Raw genomic sequence first — 19,489 nt, 5'->3', positions numbered from 1 at the left:
TTAATGAGAAAAGGGGATGCTAAAATTATGTACTGTAAATAACAAAATATGGAATATAAAGTGGAGTGCTTCTAGCTGGAAAAAGAGATGGCACTTGATCTAGAACTGTTAGGTCCCTAGGAAATTTCAAGTCTTTCTGTGGAAGGTTTGCATGTGGGCACTACGTATTGGTTATAAGCTGCATAAAAGAAACATGGTTAGTGGCATTTGCCCTAGATGCAGGCTTCAATAGAAAGTGGCAAGCATGTGTTTTGGAAATGCCCAGCCTTAAGGACTGGCTACTAGGACAGTGGGACAGTTAATGATGAGCACAGTGGGTTGGTATTTAACATTGTCAGAACTTGCACTCTATGGGAAATCTGGACTAGTATAAATGAAATTATTTTTTTGAAGACTTTATGTACATGATTGCAGGATAATGAGCTGATGTATAAATGTATACGCATGTGCTAGTCTGTATGTAATGTAAATAAAATTAGGTCTTTGGAGCTAGATTTGCTGATTCAGAATCTGCAGAGGAATATGCCTTGATTATTTCCCTAATTTTGGCTGAGCTTCATGCATACTAGGGGTCTCTCCCTTATGTGGATTTGTTCGATGCAGGTGAGGTATTGGATTGAGAAGAAAAGGCCCCCAGGATTTGGTCCTAAAACTCAGAGATGGTACCACAAGGAAAAACAGTTGGATCACACTTTTGTGGCTTTTATTGAGAACCCAGTTGGCACTAGACCTACTGTCAAGGTGTGGTCAAAGCATGGGAGAATGTTGGAAAAATAGTCTCCCCAGGGCTGAGGCATGATGGAGGCTTGCTTATTATTGGGATATCATATCTTCTGGGATGAGTCTACCTTCTTGTGTGAGGATAAAAGATGGGAATTTCTTTGTAAAATCTTGAATGAGATAAAAAAGGAGTAGATAGTTGGGTTATTGGTGGGGGTGATGTATGATTGATTTTGATAGTTGTGTTCTTAGGGGTGATGTATGACTGATTTTGAATAGTTAATATAAATATATTATTGGTTAAAAAAAACTCGTCTGGGCAACTAACGGACATTGGTAAAAAAAACTCGAACCGTCTGAACCGTCTGTAACGTCGAGGAAAAGAAACGATGCTCTGTACCTAACCAAATATAAGGCTGAGAGCACATCCCCTTCGATACTCAGCATATCCCGCCCCAATCTTTCGAGACATGGCTGTGGTTGCGTGCCGTCCCATCGCTCCTCTTTTTTGGTTGCCTACCAGCTCGCCGTCCTCATCCTTCGCCTCCAATCTCCAGCACACGCAATTACGCCTTGGAGTCTGTCGAGTCTGCGCGAGCGAAGGCGCCATGGGTGGGGACATCAACCGGCTGGTCCTGAACAGCGAGGGCCGGACCAAACTCAACGCCTCCCCGGACATAAATTTCTACTCTTTTCCTCGCTTCGTAACTCACGTGGACGACGGCTTTCTCTCCACTCTCACTCAGCTCTACAGGGAGCGAATCCCGCCCGACTCCGAAGTGCTGGACCTCATGAGCTCCTGGGTGAGCCATTTGCCCCCCGAGATCGAATACAAGCGGGTGGTGGGTCATGGGCTCAACGCAGCAGAGCTCGCCCGCAACAAGCGCCTCGACTCCTTCTTCGTCAAGGATCTGAATCAAGATTCTACGTTCGAAGCCGGCGATGGCAGCTTCGACGCCGTGATGTGCACCGTCAGCGTGCAATACCTCCAGCAGCCGGAGAAGGTGTTTGCGGAGATTTTCAGGCTGCTTCGACCGGGCGGAGTTTGTATCGTGAGCTTCAGCAACCGGATGTTCTACGAGAAAGCCATTGGCGCCTGGAGGGAGGGCACGCCTTACAGCAGGACCCAGCTCGTCGTGCAGTACTTCCAATGCGTGACTGGCTTCACGGAACCGGAGGTCATCCGAAGCAAGGATCAGGCTTTCCCCAAGGGCTCTGACGTGTCTCCAGTTGATTGGCTCTTGGGCTTGTTGCAGCCCAGCCAGAAAGACCCCTTCTATGCTGTTGTAGCTTACAGGAACTTCAAGCCTATCTGAAATTTTTTTTTACCTCTTGTCCAAAATGGGTGTGAAAGGGGCTCTACCCTTTCCTTGGCATTTACACATGGTTGCTTCAACGGACTGAGGTACACCGCATCTCATACATTAACGAAATAGGCCTCCCAGTTGGATTTTTTTTTAAAAAAAAGGCTCTCGTGCCAAGTAAAACAATTGTACTGAACTTATACTTTAGTTCTTAGGAACTGCAGTGGCATGGTTTTTCGAGCACACTCAGAGCTTCTCATCTCGCCCTCCCCGTTAGGTCATCAGAGGGGAGATTTGCACCCTTGATTTGAGGCCTCTAAATTTCTGCACTTACGTGTTGCCATCCCTTCTCATTGCTAAGGTGTCCACGCCATTGATGTGTAAGAACGACCTCTGTCTCCCCCCGTCCATGACCATTGGGAGGCCTTTTCAGTCGGAAGGGCGCTCCCGGCCTCCTCCAATCGCCCCCCCTTCCTCCTGGGGGAAAGGCTTCTGACGGTTTTTCCCTGCACCTTCCTTCCCTCCCCCTCCCCCTGCCCTGCCCCTCCCCTCCCTTTGTCTGCCCCTCCCCTCCCTTTGTCGTAATGGTGTGTGGCTTTCAAGGGTTGCTTTCTCCCATGTAATGAACCTCGGCCACCTTAGAGATGGAGGCTCCTAGAATGATGTGTTCATACTATTTATGCACCAATTAGGTTGTCATCTTACTCTTTATTTCCTGCCCATAGGATGGGCATGCATTACCGACCAAATTATTTTATGTAAAAGCTACAACTTGACAAGACAACCTTTGACAACTGAGTATCTCAAGTATCTTGAAGATGGTGTAGCATAGTGAGACACTCCGAAGCTTTGTTGATTGGCGTGGCCCTCCCAAACTACCCTTCCCATGTTCAACCACTTTTGGCTGCCCATGTTTTCCCTTGTTATGGGTTGTAATTAGTGGGTGGCATCCTCATGGGCAAATGGAGAGAGTATACCTACAAAATATGTGCACACCTACAAAGATATGTACGTAGGTGGCATCCTCATGAGCAAAGTATGTGCATACCTACTTTTGGTTGCCCAAGTTTTCCCTTTTGATGGGTTATAATTAGTACATGGCATCCTCATGAGCAAATGGAGAGAGTATACCTACAAAATATGTGCACACCTACAAAAGATATGTAGTGTATCCACTACTTCAAGAATGTTGGTGCTTACCATGCTTAGACAAATGAAAGTTGGAAGACACATGAGGTTCACATGTTTATGAAGGAATTGCAGGCATGTGGTATAGACAAAAATTTAAAAAAAAAACATGAAACAAAAATAGTTAAAGATTCTACACAACATGATGCAACTTAGTTTTAAAGGTTGTGGTGATGCACATTGTGTGATTGAGGGAAAATCATAGCTCTTGATTTGGTATGTGTGCAAGGTTTGAAGGGCAAAGGTTGTCTGGGGTTATAGTTGGTGACTATAAAAGGATAAACAAGGGGTAGTTGGTGAATGTAAAAGGATAAACTGCAAGGCTCTTGAAAAGCATAGAGATCCGATGATCTAATTAAAAGTTGATGTCATAGTCATATGGGTTGCCACATGGAGGTGAGGTGTGTTACACGGATAACCACAATGGTGGTATAGGTATCAATCTAGGTGCCACTTTTTATGGGGATACTCTCTTGATCCATAAAAGATTATACTCGGCTCACTCTAGGGTGTGAGATTTTTTTAGTAGTAACGTTGTGATCTTGTAATAGAGAGAGAGAGAGAGAGAGAGAGAGAGAGAGAGAGAGAGAGAGAGAGAGCTCTTCCACTCTAATTCATGGGCCATATCCACAAACATTCGCGTAAAATTGTATATTTTATTGTGTGTGCGTGCATGCATGCATGCAAATAGGCATAAACAAGATTAGTATAAATAAAGAAGGGTGTAGGCAAGGTCACCACCCAACCTTAGGCTTGCATTTGTAAACCTCTCTCGAGCTAGGGGCTAAGGTTCCACTCCCATGAGTCCATGCCAATAAGCCTTGGCATCCCATACCATGAGTGCATGCCTAGGGGGGCACTTGGCAAGATTATCCATGATCCACCATGTCCATTATAGGAGCAAGCCTCTTGGTCTAGTTCCAGACCACACAGAATCAATAATAACCCAAGACTTACTTATATAGTTCTTATTGTTGTTATAAATAATAGTCCAATCATAAATGAATTATATTTGAACCTTAGCCACCTAAATCCATGTACTTTTCGTAATCCCAAGGCTCCCCTAACCCTGTTGGATAGGTCTCTAACCCTAAGGGTTAGCATTAAGTATGCAACATTCCTTCCTACTTAGGACATTTGTACTCTTGGAAATAAATGAAGGAGAATATAGCTATCTACATCAATTATTAAATCTAAATCTTAGCCACCTAAATCCGCCTGCTTTCCTAATCATAGGGCTCCCTTAACCCTGTTAGATAAGTTTATAACCCCAAGGGTTATCATTAAGTACGTAACATTTCTTCCTACTTAGGACATTTGTACTCTTGGAAATAAATGAAGGAGAATCTAGCTATCTGCATCAATTGTCTATGAAATCAGGTTTATACGTGTTTATCAAATCCACATAGCCATGTATCAAGGGACCAACTAAGCTAAAGCTATTATTCCTCTAGCATATGACTATGGGAATAGGACATATACAACATAACCTTCCCAGCTTAAAGAACATAAGCATCCTTCAGTTCTTCAACTCCTCATTGTTACATGTGTTATGTTTACCTTATAGAGTGCAGGGGAGAGAGAGAGCTTGAGTTCCTTGCAAGCAAACACACACACACACACACACACAAACACACACACACACAAGAGAGTGCAACACACAAGAGAGTGCAACACACAAGAGAGATGGATGGTTGAATTTTCTTCTATCTTCTCCTCTTCTCTACAACCATATAACTAAAAGATAAGAGTACATACATAAAGGAAAAGTACTCTCCTACCAACAACATACAAAGTGGTCGATCTATAGTGTGAACCCGACTATATTAGCTGGCGCTATAAGTATGTCATAACTCTAGTACTCCAAAGTGGATGTCACACAACTTATCATCCACTGGTAGCATATTAACCATAATCATACCAACCGGGCTAGTGAGATAAGTGCGAAAGCTATCACCCAGGAGGGTCATCAATGTCTGTCACATCATAGCACTAGTTGAGCTCAATATCTCAACACTCCCCCTTGAGCTTAACTCCACACACTGCACTCCAAGTAAGCTCCTAAACTTGTGGAGCTTCTCTATGCCCATGCCTTCATGAAGATGTCAGGCACCTGATCCTCTGTGCTGACATATACCAGACCTACATCACCTGCTAGAACCTTCTCCCTCACAAAGTGATAGTGCACCACCTCAATGTGCTTCATTCTAACATGGTATACTAGGTTACTAGCCAACTGTATGCTACTATTGTTGTCACAATAAATGACAACTGCCCTATCCATGGGCTCACCCATATCACCAAGTAGCTTCTGAAACCAAGCTACTTTACAAGCTACCATAAAAGCACCCCTGTACTCTACCTTTGTATTCGACAAGGCAACTGTTGGCTGCTTCTTACTACTCCAACTCACAATAGCACTCCGAATGAGAAAATAAAACCATTAGTAGATCTCCCGTTTTGCAACACTACCGGCCCAATTAGCATCTGCGTACCCATCTGCGTACCCATGTAGCTGCATCTCTATACCAATCTCATGAAAAATTCCATAATCAACTGTGGACTTTATGTTGAAATATACAAGTGAAAAGGGTGTGTGTGGGAACAAGCTCTTGGATAGAGGCTGTAAAAGAGGAGATGTAATTGTGAAAGAACCTGTGAAAAGGTTAGGAGAATCTACTGGGAGAGAATAATGGGTAGCATGAGGGAATTTAGGAGTGTGGAGTTATTCTGGGAGATATTCAGGGAAAAGAGAAGAGGTGGAGAGAATCAGGCAAGAGGTGGAGATATTCAGGGAGTGAATCATGGAGAAATCAATGGGATTTGATGCTTGATGTAAACTCTATAAATTGAGGCATAGCCCTAATGAGAATTTGCTGGTTTTTGAGTATCCATGCCTACATTAATCTATGTTCTAATTTTTCACTAATTACGTCTTAATCACTTGCTAATCACTTTGTTAATTATGTTGATTCTAGTGTTTGATCCACCATAGCTCATCATTCAGTTCAAATTTCAACATGGTATCAGAGCCATGCCTAGAATCAACTAGATTTATGAGCCCATTAGTGAATTAATCAGGATTAGTAAGATAATTAGCAAAAAAAATCAGTTTTTAGTGAGTTTTCACTCTTCCCCTTCACCCCCAGCCAGTGGAGGACTCTATTCTCCATGCACACTGAATATTAGGCTATGCCCTCTTAGCTTAAGCTAGCCAACACTCTTGGCTACCAGCCCATCGAAACGGCGCAGCAAACCGCCAAAGAAATTAGGAGAAATCGCGATTTTCGATGGCGCCTTTTTTCTGAGATGTTTGTGACATTGCAACTTCCACAGGTCAAAGCTCTCTAATTCCTCTTAGCCCAAGGGGTAATCAAGCATGCTCTACAAGCTGGTGAAGACAGAAATCAATTTCATCAAGTCTACAGAGAGATCAAAGCTCTTCATCAAATCTGCAGGTGACTTTGGTAAAACAGAGATTAAGCTTTCATTATTTGGTCAAATCTTGTGTTTCTTGGCTTAATCCTCTACTAGACTCATTGCTATTGATGCCTTTCAAAGCATTTGAGCTCATTTGAAGTGGAAGGCACCAGATCTGAGCTCCCCGCATACTCTGTTTTCTGCACATAAACCAGAGCATTAATTTGCTAATCAGTGATTAATCAGTGCTAATCACTGTACTTTGGTGCAATTGAGGGTTCAAATTAACCATTAGGTATCTGATACAGATCCCTATAACTTCAGATTTCAAATCGGAGTTGGTTTGATACTCCAACCATCCCGTACAAATTGGTTACTCTCAATTTAATGTAATTTCTGGTGATTTTATGCTGATAAAATTGTTGTAATCATCTATTAAACACCAGATTGAGTTGTAAAAGGGTAGACACTGCCCTTGAATCTTGATTTTGGATCAAGAGGTAAGACCCCCTTCACTTCACCATGAATTCAGCACAGGAAATAGCCAAATTTAATGGAGAACAGTTCTATACATGGCAAACAAAAACCATGTATTTGCTGATGAGGAAAAATCTGTGGGGATTAGTTGAAGGGAGAGATGAATGCCCAGAGAGAGGGGAAAATGAGTGGAAGAGTAGGAATGAAAAAGCATTGGGGCTTATTGCACTCAGTTTAAATGATGAGATCATTCACCATATCACAGGGATACAGTGGGCAAAAGATGCATGGGATGAACTCAATAAATTATTTGGTACACAAGCAAAAAATTCCAAGATAAATCTATTAATGCAATTTTACAAATTGGACATGAAGGAAAGTGAACCCTTAATCACACACTTGAACAAATATAAAAGCATTAAGCAACAGCTGGCAGCTATTGGCAAAAAGGTAGAAGATGATGAAGCATTAGCTGTACTTTTGAAGAGTGTGGATAAAGGAGATTATGAAAACATTGTAGCAACACTAAAGAATGTACCTGAACTGAAGATACACGAGATAGAAGCAGCTCTACTGGAGCAAGAGAGCAGAGGCAAAGAGAAGAAAGAGCTCGACTCAACAGCAGGAGAGGAAAAAGCATTCTTCACCCGAGGAGGATTCTCTCGAGGACGAGGACGAGGAAGAGGCAGAGTAGGAGGGAGGACCTTCACTTGCCACAAATGTGGAAAGCCAGGACACATGGCGAGAGACTGCTACAGCAAACCCAGTGAAGAAGGAACGACATCGGCAAACTTCATGGAGGCTCCAAGAGAAGTGGAGTCGGATCATCTTTTCTGAGAGAGAGAGAGAGAGAGCCCACAACCCAATGTAACCTGCCCCAATAAAGTAAAACCACCTCTGAGCCACCGATGATGTAGGCCACGTGGTAGATGTATGTATGAGCACTTTAGTCAAGGTCGCGGGCACTTATAGTAGCCTTGGACACATAGAGAGAGAGAGTGTCAAGGACTATGGAGTTTAGGGACTTGAGGCACTGGTCACGGACTCTCAAGTAAGAGAAAGAAACTTGATACAGGGTCCAGGTGTGCTGAGATAACTTGAGGGGAGGAGTAGACACTGGTCGCGGACTACCAAGTAAAGGGTGGCAAACTTGGTATAGGGTCTAGGTGTTCTAGGATTATTCACTTGAGGGGAGGTGTTGAAATATACAAGTGAAAAGGGTGTGTGTGGGAACAAGCTCTTGGATAGAGGCTGTAAAAGAGGAGATGTAATTGTGAAAGAACCTATGAAAAGGTTAGGAGAATCTACTGGGAGAGAATAATGGGTAGCATGAGGGAATTTAGGAGTGTGGAGTTATTCTGGGAGATATTCAGGGAAAAGAGAAGAGGTGGAGAGAATCAGGCAAGAGGTGGAGATATTCAGGGAGTGAATCATGGAGAAATCAATGGGATTTGATGCTTGATGTAAACTCGATAAATTGAGGCATAGCCCTAATGAGAATTTGCTGGTTTTTGAGTATCCATGCCTACATTAATCTATGTTCTAATTTTTCACTAATTACGTCTTAATCACTTGCTAATCACTTTGTTAATTATGTTGATTCTAGTGTTTGATCCACCATAGCTCATCATTCAGTTCAAATTTCAACACTTTATGTACGTGAGAATCCATCTAGCCGCATCCAAGTGTGTCTTCCTAGGGCCTGCATAAATTGACTCACAAGTCCAACAACATAACTCAAGTCTGCTAGCCTGGTAATGGTCATGTAGATCAAGCTACCCCCCACTATGTGCCTGTATGCAGTGGGATCCTCCAAAATCTCACTTGTATCTTGGGAAAATCTTTTCGTTCTGCTCTAATGGCATTCAAATAGGCTTATAGCCTGTCATACCATACTTGGACAACATGTCCAAGTCATATTGCCTCTGCAAATAACAAAATTCCATGAGGTGATCTCACCACCTCTATGCCCAAAAAATATCGCAGCTTACCCAAATCCTTTATCTCAAACTTTTCCTTCAAAAGCCTCATGACATCCTGTTTGTCAACATCACTATCACCAGTGATAATCAAGTCATCCACATAGATGACTAATAGCATAAAGTTGCATATGGCATATATCCCTCTATCTGTTCCTGTTCACATAAAGTTGCATGTGACACTAACTCCCATGTTGCATTTGTATCCAATGATACCATCTCCTCATTAATGGCATCTTCCCATTTCTTATTTCCAAGTGCCTACTCAAACAAGTGGGCTCCAATTTCTATATTTCTTTAACCATCATGTAAGCATAATGATGGGCTGTATATCCATCATATCTCAACCTGTCAATAGGGTACCTAACCCTTGTAGACCTATGTACACCTGGATCACTGCGAGGTATCCTTAAAACAACCCTCGTTCTCCTTACATCAGGAGTAACCATAGATGGAATGCCAAGCTCCTCATTAAGGCTGTGCTCAAAGCCGCTAGAGTCACCATCCACATATGAGTAACTTGTTAACAGATCAGGCAAACTACTTTGAGTATGAGTTCCTTTGATCACCCACAATCTGATGGGCAAACAGAGCGTGTGAATCAGATTTTAAGGTTGATCTACCTTTTCCATCTGTCCTCCTCAATCTGCGGACCATGGGCTAACATTGGATCCATTGCTCTAGAGGGAGGACTTTCGAGGTCCACTAAGCACCTTTGATTGTGCTACTATACATGTGGTGCAACATCAACACTTCTTACATCTGTATCTTCTGTTGCTTTCACTAATGGTGCATACCAGCTACTCATCTCGTCAAAGACAACAGCTCTGCTTACTTGCATCTCGCGAGTGGTAGGGTTATAACATCTATAACCTTTCTGCTTCATGGTATAACCAATAAAGATGGATTTCTTTGCCTTTGGATCCAACTTTGTTCTCACTTCATCCAGAAACATGCACATATGCAATATACCCAAACACTTTCAAGTGAGACACATCCGGTCTTATGCCTGTAAACTTATGTTCAGGCATCATATCATGAACAGCCTGAACATACCTATAAACTTATGTTCAGGCATCATATCATGAACAGCCTACAATGGGTGTCCTGTTCATAATGTACACATCAGTTGTTGCTGGTTTTACCTGAAAATAATGTGGCATATTCTTTTCAACCACCATCAAGGGACATGCCACTTCTGCAATGTACCTATTTTTTCTTTCTGCAACACCATTTGTTGCGGAGTGTACCTGCATGTAAACTGTCTCTTCATTCCTTGCTTCCTTAGGAAATTGCTAAATTGATCGAAGAAATATTCTCCCCCACCATCTGATCTCACTTATTTTATTTGCATGCATTTTTCCTTCTCAACTAAGGCTTTAAATCTTTGAAAGTGAGCAAACACCTCACTTTTCTCCTTCATGAAGTAAACCCACACTTTCCTAGTGTGGTCATCTCAATGAATGTAACATATAATACCTACAACATGCAATTGTTGCATTCTTGGTCAGTCCCCATACATTTGAATGTATGAAATCTAATGGCCTTGAATTAACATGCTTTTCATGTAGGAAAACATGTTTGGCTTTCTTACCAAGTGGCATGCTTCACATACTTTATGAATACCATCAACCTTAAACTTTGGCAAACCTGCAATAATATTTTGGGCCTACATAGACTTCAGTCGCTGTACATTCACATGGCCAATGTGCTTGTGCCATATGTCAATATCTATAATGACACTTGTTCTATGGGACAAACATGGCTGCCTTTACTTCAGGCATGTTACCATTTCTGTTACCCTTTGTAACCAAGCGACACTGATTTTTGAAGTCTTCCACAAAACATCCTTGAGGATTAAACCTCAGTTGTAGATCCTGCTTAACCATCTGTCCAAACAGAGACTAAGTTCTTTGCAATATTTGGAACATGAAGTACATCTGTCAAGTACTTCATTTTGCCATCCTGCATAGACAATGGTACTTTACGAACATGCACAATGGAATGCGCAGTATCATCACCTGTTTTACGTAACCTGTTTTTTTGATTTTCTACATGTCTCTAAACCACTCAGCATGACTGGTCATGTGGCTAGAGGTGTCATAATCCACATACCATGTATCTTGGGATCCTGACACATCTCTTAGTATGGAATTGAGCATGTCCTACATCACAAACAACTGCTCACTTCTGTCATCACATCCCTATTTTAGTAGATGATGCATAGTTGCCTTGTTGCAATTTTCTACTTTTAATGTCATTCTACTTTTTATAGCAGTTCTTTTGCCATGTGCCTTGGTTTGCCACAATAATAGCACTCTATGCCATTTGCATTTTGATTTCTTTGCCAACCACCTCGGCCTCTTTGGCTTGCCTTGCCTCTAGACTAGCATCTTCCACCTGTGTTGTATGATCTACTGTGAATTATTGGACTGTTGTTGTCCAGAATTATGATTTCCTTGTCGGCCTTGGCCACCACCACCTTGGCCTCGACCATGACCTCTACCTTTGACTCTACCTGAAGTAGAGTAAAAGGCCTGTTCCGATGTGTTCTTGCTTTATGAAGAAGAGTCCTCACCTAGTGACTTTTCCTCTATTATCAGCATAGATACCAAATCTCGAAAGTTGGAAATATTCTCCCTGACTACAATGGAGGTCTTGAATGGCTTATACTCTTTACTAAGCCCATTTAAACAAACACTCACCAAATCATCATCTTCCACCGATACATTAATGGAACCAAGGGATTTAACAATGCCCTTGATCTTTAAAGCTTACTCGTTTTTTATAGATATGCTTTTCTTTTCCATAGTATGTAGCTCTTGCTTTAGCTGCAATTTCCTTACCTTTGTGTTGGTGTGGAATATCTGCACCAGATTCTGCCACGCAACTGCTGGAGTGTTGGCATCTTGTATATGTGTCCTATCATTGTGTTTGTGGCACTAATTGAAAGCTAATACATGACTTTCCTTACACCCTGGTTCCATTCCTTGAATGCCTTTATGTCTGCTAGAGTGGCATTCTCTTTAGACAACTCAAGAGGCTCCTCATTGTCTCCTTCGACATAGTCCCAAAATCCTTTACCTATAAGGAAATTGGCCATTAGATGATACATTTAGATGTATGGGGACCAACCAAGAATGCAACAATTGCAAGTTGCTTGTATTATGTTACATTCATTTATGATGACCACACTAGGAAAGTGTGGATTTACTTCATGAAGGAGAAAAGTGAGGTGTTTTCTCACTTCAAAAATTTAAAGCCTTGCAAATAAAATGCCTCTGAGATCAGATGGTGGGGGATAATATTTCTCCAATGAGTTTGGTGATTTGCTAAAGGAAGCAGGGAATTAAGAGACAGTTTACATGTAGGTACACTCCACAGGAGAATTGTTGCAGAAAGAAAAAAGAGGTACATTGCAAAGTGGCACGTGCCTTGTGGCTGAAAAGAATATGCCACATTATTTTTGGGCAGAAGCAGTAGCAACTACTGTGTACATTATGAACAAGACACCCATTGCAGTAGCTGTTCATGGTATGAAGTCTGAACAAAAGCTTATAGGCATAAGACCGGATGTGTCTCACTTGAAAGTGTTTGGGTGTATTGCATATGTGCATGTTCCTGATGAAGTGAGATCAAAGTTGGATCCAAAGGCAGAGAAATGCATCATTATTGGTTATGGTGTAGAGCAGAAAGGTTATAGATGTTATAACCCTACCACTCGTGAGAGATGCGAGTAAGTAGAGATGTTGTTTTTGACGTGATGAGTAGTTGGTATGCACCAACAGGTGAAGGGAGCAGAAGATGTAGATGCGAGTAAGCAGAGATGTTTTTGACGTGATGAGTAGTTGGTATTCACTAGCAGTAAAGGGAATAGAAGATGTAGATGTAAGAAGTGTTAATGATGCACCACATGTAGAGCAGCAATCACAGTGCTTAGTGGACCTCGAGAGTCCTCTAGCAGTGGATCCAATGTTAGCCCATGGTCAGGTAGGTTGAGGAGAGATGCAGGTACACATGTATCATGTAGAGGAAAAGGAAAAGGTAGATCAACATTTTGTGCGTGATCTGTCAGCAGGTAACTCATATGTGAATGGTGACTATAGCAGCTCTGAGCAGAGTCTTGATAAGGAGATTCGCATTCCATATGTGGTTACTCCTGGTGTAAGGAGAACGAGGGCTATTTTGGGGACACCTGGCAGTGATCCAGATGTATGCAGGTCTACGAGAGTTAGGTACCCTTTCGACAAGTTGAGATATGATGGATATACAACCCATCATTATGCTTACATGGTTAAAGAAATACAAGAGTTGGATCCCACTTGTTTTGAGCAGGCACTTGGAAGTTGCCATGAATGAGGAGATGGCAGCATTGGATTCAAATGCAACATGGGAGTTACTGCCTTTGCTTATTAAGGAAAAGAAGGCGATTGGATGTAAGTGGGTGTATAAAGTCAAGCATAATGCTAATGGTTCAGTGAGCAGGTATAAGGCAAGATTGGTGGCCAAAGGCTAAGCGTAGACTTATGGCATTGACCATGAAGAGACATTCAGCCGGGTTGCAAGAATGGCAACTATGAGATCTATCATTGCTATGGCTGCGGGGTTGGTCTTTACATCAGATGGATGTAAAGAATTCCTTCTTGCATGGTGATTTGCAAGAAGAAGTTTGCATGTTGCAGCCACCAGGTTATGAGAGTGATGCACAACTAGATTTTGTGTGCAGGTTATACAAAGCCTTGTATGGCTTAACGCAGGCACCTAGGGCATGGTCAAACAAGATCGGGGAGTATCTTGTTACCATTAGATTTAGATATTCAATGCATATTTTTCACTTTATGTGAAAAAGGCAGATAGAGGGATCATGCTATTAGTCATCTATGTGGATGATGTTTGATTATCACTGGGGTGATAGTGCTATTGACATATATGATGTTAGGAGGCTTTTGAAGCAAAATTTTGAGATGAAGGATTTGGGTGAGTTGTGATACTTTTTGGGCATAGAGGTAGTGCGATCATCTCATGGCATTTTGTTATTGCAGAGGTAATATGCCTTGGACATTGTGTCCAAGTACGGTATGATGGGCTATAAGCCTATTTTAGTGCCATTGGATCAGAACACAAAGCTTTCTGGAGATACAGGTGAGCTTTTGGAGGACCCCACTACATACAGATGCATAGTGGATAGCTTGATCTACATGACCATTACTAGGCCACTTGAGTTATGTTTTTGGACTTGTGAGCTAGTTTATGGAGGCCCCTAAGAAGCCACACTTGGATGCAGCTAGACGTATTCTCAGGTACATAAAGTCCAAAGTTGATTATGGACTTTTCTATGAGGCTAGTATAGAAATACAGCTACATGGGTACACAGATGCTGATTGGGTTGGTAGTGTTGTAGACAGGAGATCTACCAGTGGTTTTATGTTCTCATTTGGGAGTGCTGCTATGAGTTGAAGCAGTAAGAAGAAGCCAATAGTTGCCTTGTCGAATACAAAGGCAGAGTACAGGGGCACTACTATGGTAGCTTGTGAGATTCCTTGGTTTCAGGGTGATATGGGTGAGCCTGTGGATAGGATAGTTGTCATTTATTGTGACAACATGAGTAGCATACAGTTGGTTAGTAAACCAATATACCATGCTAGAACGAAGCACATTGAGGTGCACTATCACTTTGTGAGGGAGAAGGTTCTAGTAGGTGATATAGATGTGGTATATGTCAGCACAGAGGATCAAGTGGCTGACATCTTCACGAAGGCATTGGGGACAAAGAAGATCGACAAGTTTAGGAGCTTACTTGGAGTGTAGTGTTTGGAGTTGAGTTAGAGGGGGAGTGTTGAGATATTGAGCTCAACTAGTGCTACGGCGGTGGACATTGATGACCCGCCTAGGTGATAGCTTCCACACTTATGTCACTGGACAGTTGGTGCGATTATGGTTGATATGCTGCCAGTGGATGAGAGGCTGTGTGACAGCCACTTTGGAGTACTAAAGTTATGGCATAGTTATAGTGCCAACTCATATATTCGGGTTCTCACCTATAGACCAAATACTTTGTATGTTGTTGTAGGAGAGTACTTTCCCTTTATGTATGTACTCTTATCTTTTAGTTATATGGTTGTAGAGCAGAGAAGAAAATTCAGCCATCCATCTCTCGTGTCTTGCACTCTCTTGTGTGTGTGTGTTTTGCTTGCAAAGGAACTCAAGCTCTCTATCTCTCCCCCACATTCTCTTTATATGGTGTATGACTTGTAATGCTCAGGTGATGGGAAATCAGGCTCATTTTCCTTCATCTTGTTCCTTCTATACGAGTTCACGATTTTGTTTCCTGCTGAGCAACTCAGTTTTGGCTCATCAAAGACATCTTAGCTATATAAATTGGGGGTGGCCTACAATACTTGACCTTTTCTAACTCCTCTCCCTAATCATCTATACAAAGTATTGCATACCACACAGGCACCTCCAAGCCTACGAAGATAGCTCCTCAATCGGAGATGTGTAGCTCCCAGAGCTACCAACGGATGTTGTACCTAAACCAAGAAGGGAAAGAGATGGTAACTCTCTTACCCATGTTCTGCTTCCTTGCTTGCTTGATCTTACCTCTTACTTGCCTCCTTAGATCTCACACGAACCAGAGCTCTGATACCATAAAGAGAATGTGGGGGAGAGAGAGAGCTTGAGTTCCTTTGCAAGCAAAACACACACACACAAGAGAGTGCAAGACACAAGAGAGATGGATGGCTGAATTTTCTTCTATCTTCTTCTCTTCTCTACAACCATATAACTAAAAGATAAGAGTGCATACATAAAGGGAAAGTACTCTCCTACCAACAACATAAAGGGAAAGTACTCTCCCCAACAACATAAAGGGAAAGTACTCTCCTACCAACAACATACAAAGTGGCTGGTCTATAGTGTGAACCCGACTATGAGAGCTGGCGCTATAGCTATGCCATAACTCTAGTACTCCAAAGTGGATGTCAGATAGCCTGTATGTACAAGAAGATTGTGGGGAGTTTGATCTATGTCACAATCAAGCCATATTTGACACACACTATTGGCTTAGAGAGCCAATTTATGTAGGTTCCGCGCAAACCACATCTTGACAATGTGCGACACACAATTCGGTATTTGAGGACCAGTTTTGATTATGCATTGTTTTATATGCAGCAGGTGTACCATTGGAGCTATATGGGCACACAGATGTAGATTGGGCAGGTAGTATCTCAAACAGGAGATCTACCAGTGGATTTATGTTTTCATTGGGGAGTGCTGTTGTGACATGGAGCAACAAGAAGCAGCCCATAGTTTCCTTGTTGAGTATAGAGGCAGAGTACAGAGAAGCTGTGGTGGCAGCGTGTGATGTAGCTTGGTTACACAAGCTACTCATCACTAATTTGGGATTGCATGTGGAGAGAAAGGTTGCCATATATTGTGACAATCTTAGCAATATACAGTTGGCCCAGGAACCCAATTTTCCATGTGTGGACGAAACACATTGAGGTGGTACATTACCACTTTATCAAGGAGAGAGTCTTGGTAGTAGGCGCGACATCGACTTGACCTATGTTAGCACACATGATCAGGTCGCTGACATCTTCACGAAGGCCTTGGGAGCTGAGAAGCTCCACAGATTTCAAGATATGCTTGGATTTCATGAGTTGGATTTGAGCTTGATGAGGCGGAGTGTTGAGATGTCAAGCTCAACACATGAGTTGACACTCACCAAGTGCCTGCACATGACCGTTGAATATTTACATCAGTGGTGGCAGGTTTGGTAGCTGGCACCAACATATCTTTGCCAAAGATTCTACAGCTGGAATACACCGACTAGTCCACACGTACCCACTCCACTTAGCATGTTCATATTATGGACCGCTTGTATATACTCTATTATGTGTGTTTTTATCTTCTTTGTATACATCTTTTGTTGTGTGAAGAAGAAGAAGAATTTTTAGCCTCTCACCTTGTGTGTTCTCTTCTAGGGTTTTTGTGAGTGTGTGTGTGCTTGCCAATAGCTCAAGATCTCTTCTTCCCTGTATCTTTTCATTGGTGGCCCACACTCTTCAAATATTGCACTATTTGTTAAGGGATGTGACGAGTTCCAAAGTTGTGCAAAGACACAAAAGAAGGGCATGATGCCTCTGCATCCTGTTAGAGTCAACCAACCTTTTGAAAAATGGGGTTTAGATTTCATTGGCCCTATTAGTCCTCTATTGTATGGCACACAAGCATGCTTCATCATTATAAGCAAATAGGCTAAAGCAAGAGCTTCACAAAAAGCGGATGCCATGGCGACTACTAAGTTTCTCTATGAAAACATCATTACCTGTTTTGGATGTCCATTTGAGCTAGTGAGCTACCAAGGTAAGCATTTCATCCATGATGTGATCAAAAATCTCACTAACACACTCATGAGCGCCCATTGTAAGTCAACGCCATATTACCCATAGGCAAATGGCCAAGTAGAGAGCATCAACAAGGTTCTTATTTCAATACTAACAAAGACTATCAAAGTTCGATGCAGTGACTAGGAATGTAAGGTCACAATAACTTTATGGGCCTATCTCACATCATACAAAGTTGCAATTGGTTGCACGTCCTTTAAGATGGTGTATGGACTTGAGGCAATAATGCCTTGGGAGTTCATGATCCCTACCTTAAGGATAGCTGTAAGTGAAAATCTTGATGGTAATGAATTGACTGACCAGTTATTTATTTTAGAACAACTTACAGAGGAGAGACAAATTGCAATTCAAAACATGCAAAGAACCGAAGAAAGAAGTGGTTTGACCAAAATCTCAAGGACAAGGAGGTAAAGATAGGAGATCTTATACTTATGTATGGGGCCCGCAATGAAAAGAAAAGGCTTAAATATACTGGAAAGGAACCATTTAGGGTTTGTGAAGTTACTCCACAATGTACTATACATGTTGAGACTCTTGAAGGAGTTGAAACTGTCAGTTTCCTTAATGGTAGTAAGTTTAAAAAATACTATGGACCTCTTACCAAAGAATCCCTATGTGCTTCTCATGACAAGAAGGCCGCTAAAGAAAGGGTGCTAAAGAAAGGGCTGGTAACAAAAGAAGACCCAAGCCTGAGAGGACACAAGGGAAATATAAGCCAAACTTCGATAATGTTGAGAAGCTATTATATGGGATCTGCACAAGCCTTTGTTGGAGAGGTTGAACGAGACACAGAGGAGCACATAGCACCTCTCCAAACATCCATTTAATTTCCTAGCCCTTATTGGTAAAGTGCTTAATAATGCATTACTTGATACGAGGGCTAGTCACAATTTCCTTCAATGGATGGAACTAGTTGGGAAAACCCCCACTAGTAGATACCTCTTTAAAGGTGAAAGGTATCCATGGTAGGAATAACTAGGTTCTTGGACTACTATAAATAGAGACATACTATTATAGAAAGTACCTAGTGGTAGACTTTCTAGTTACACTTGCAGAGACGGCTTCATTCACATCGTCCCTCTCAATGCAATGACCAGAATGCAAAATAGAAGAAGGGCCGTAGCTTACGCTGCAATAGCCAAGGCATCAACCTCGCAACATCAGGGACACTCAAGTCATGCAAAAATTCTATCCCAGAGAAATGTCCCAGAACAAGCACGCGCAACAAGGTGCTTGTGAAATAAGGCCATCAAGGTAGGCAAGGGGGATAGTCGGCTAGTCATAAAAATCGGGTCGAAAGATGGGCCAACCACCAATGCATCAACCTCTTCATTTGAAGAGGAGAAACAGCTACCTCCAGCCCCTCCTAGCCAGAGATCCGATTGATCCTAACCAGTTGCCCAAAAAGTTAGCTGAATACCCTAGTCTCATTGAGGAAAAGGAGAGGCTAAAGGCGGCTCAAGAACTGGTGAGGGGCTATCAAGCCCCAACTAGAGGACGAGCCTCTGACAACATACCTCAAACCATGCCCTTTTGTCTCCAACCTATGACCTACTGAGGAAGCTCAGGAGCATACCAGATATTTCTAAGACCAAGAATCCCCTCAAACACTCCCTTCGAGGAGCAGGGCCCACAGCCCTAGATACCCCCCCACAGCCCTAGATACCGCCCCACTAGGGAAACTCAATGGCAGAATATCTCAAAAACCTAGAACATGACCACCCAAAAAGGATAGATACAGAAGTTTAGGTCCCAATACACGATACCTGCAAGAACCTCAAAATAGATATAGATGATTAAAAACCTAGGGTATGACCGCCCGAAAAGGACAGATACAAAAGTCTAGGTCCCAATACCCTATACTTGCAAGAACCTTAAAACAGATAGATATGATCAAAACCAAGAGACTGCATCCATTCCTAGGGACATTGCAAGTCTCTCCTCCTTCCTCTCTTCTCAAATTCAGATCCCCATTGGCACCTTACTCCAAGGT

The 19,489-nt window shown here is 42.3% G+C and overlaps 1 protein-coding gene across 1 annotated transcript; it reads left to right on the top strand.

Annotated features, from left to right (window-relative positions):
• The first annotated feature begins 1,145 nt into the window (after positions 1–1,145).
• On the top strand, positions 1,146–2,048 carry LOC147639473 (uncharacterized). Its single transcript, XM_086783502.1, has one exon. The coding sequence runs from the start codon at positions 1,191–1,193 to the stop codon at positions 2,034–2,036; it is 846 nt and encodes a 281-aa protein (XP_086639628.1). The 5' UTR covers positions 1,146–1,190; the 3' UTR covers positions 2,037–2,048.
• Positions 2,049–19,489: the final 17,441 nt, after the last annotated feature.

Source organism: Cibotium barometz, chromosome 4 (assembly GCF_041138505.1).
Source record: "Cibotium barometz isolate CiBa-2024 chromosome 4, ASM4113850v1, whole genome shotgun sequence".
Lineage (NCBI taxonomy): Eukaryota > Viridiplantae > Streptophyta > Polypodiopsida > Cyatheales > Cibotiaceae > Cibotium > Cibotium barometz.
The sequence above is the reverse complement of the archived record's forward strand: the minus strand, read 5'-3'. Positions and strand labels throughout refer to the sequence as shown.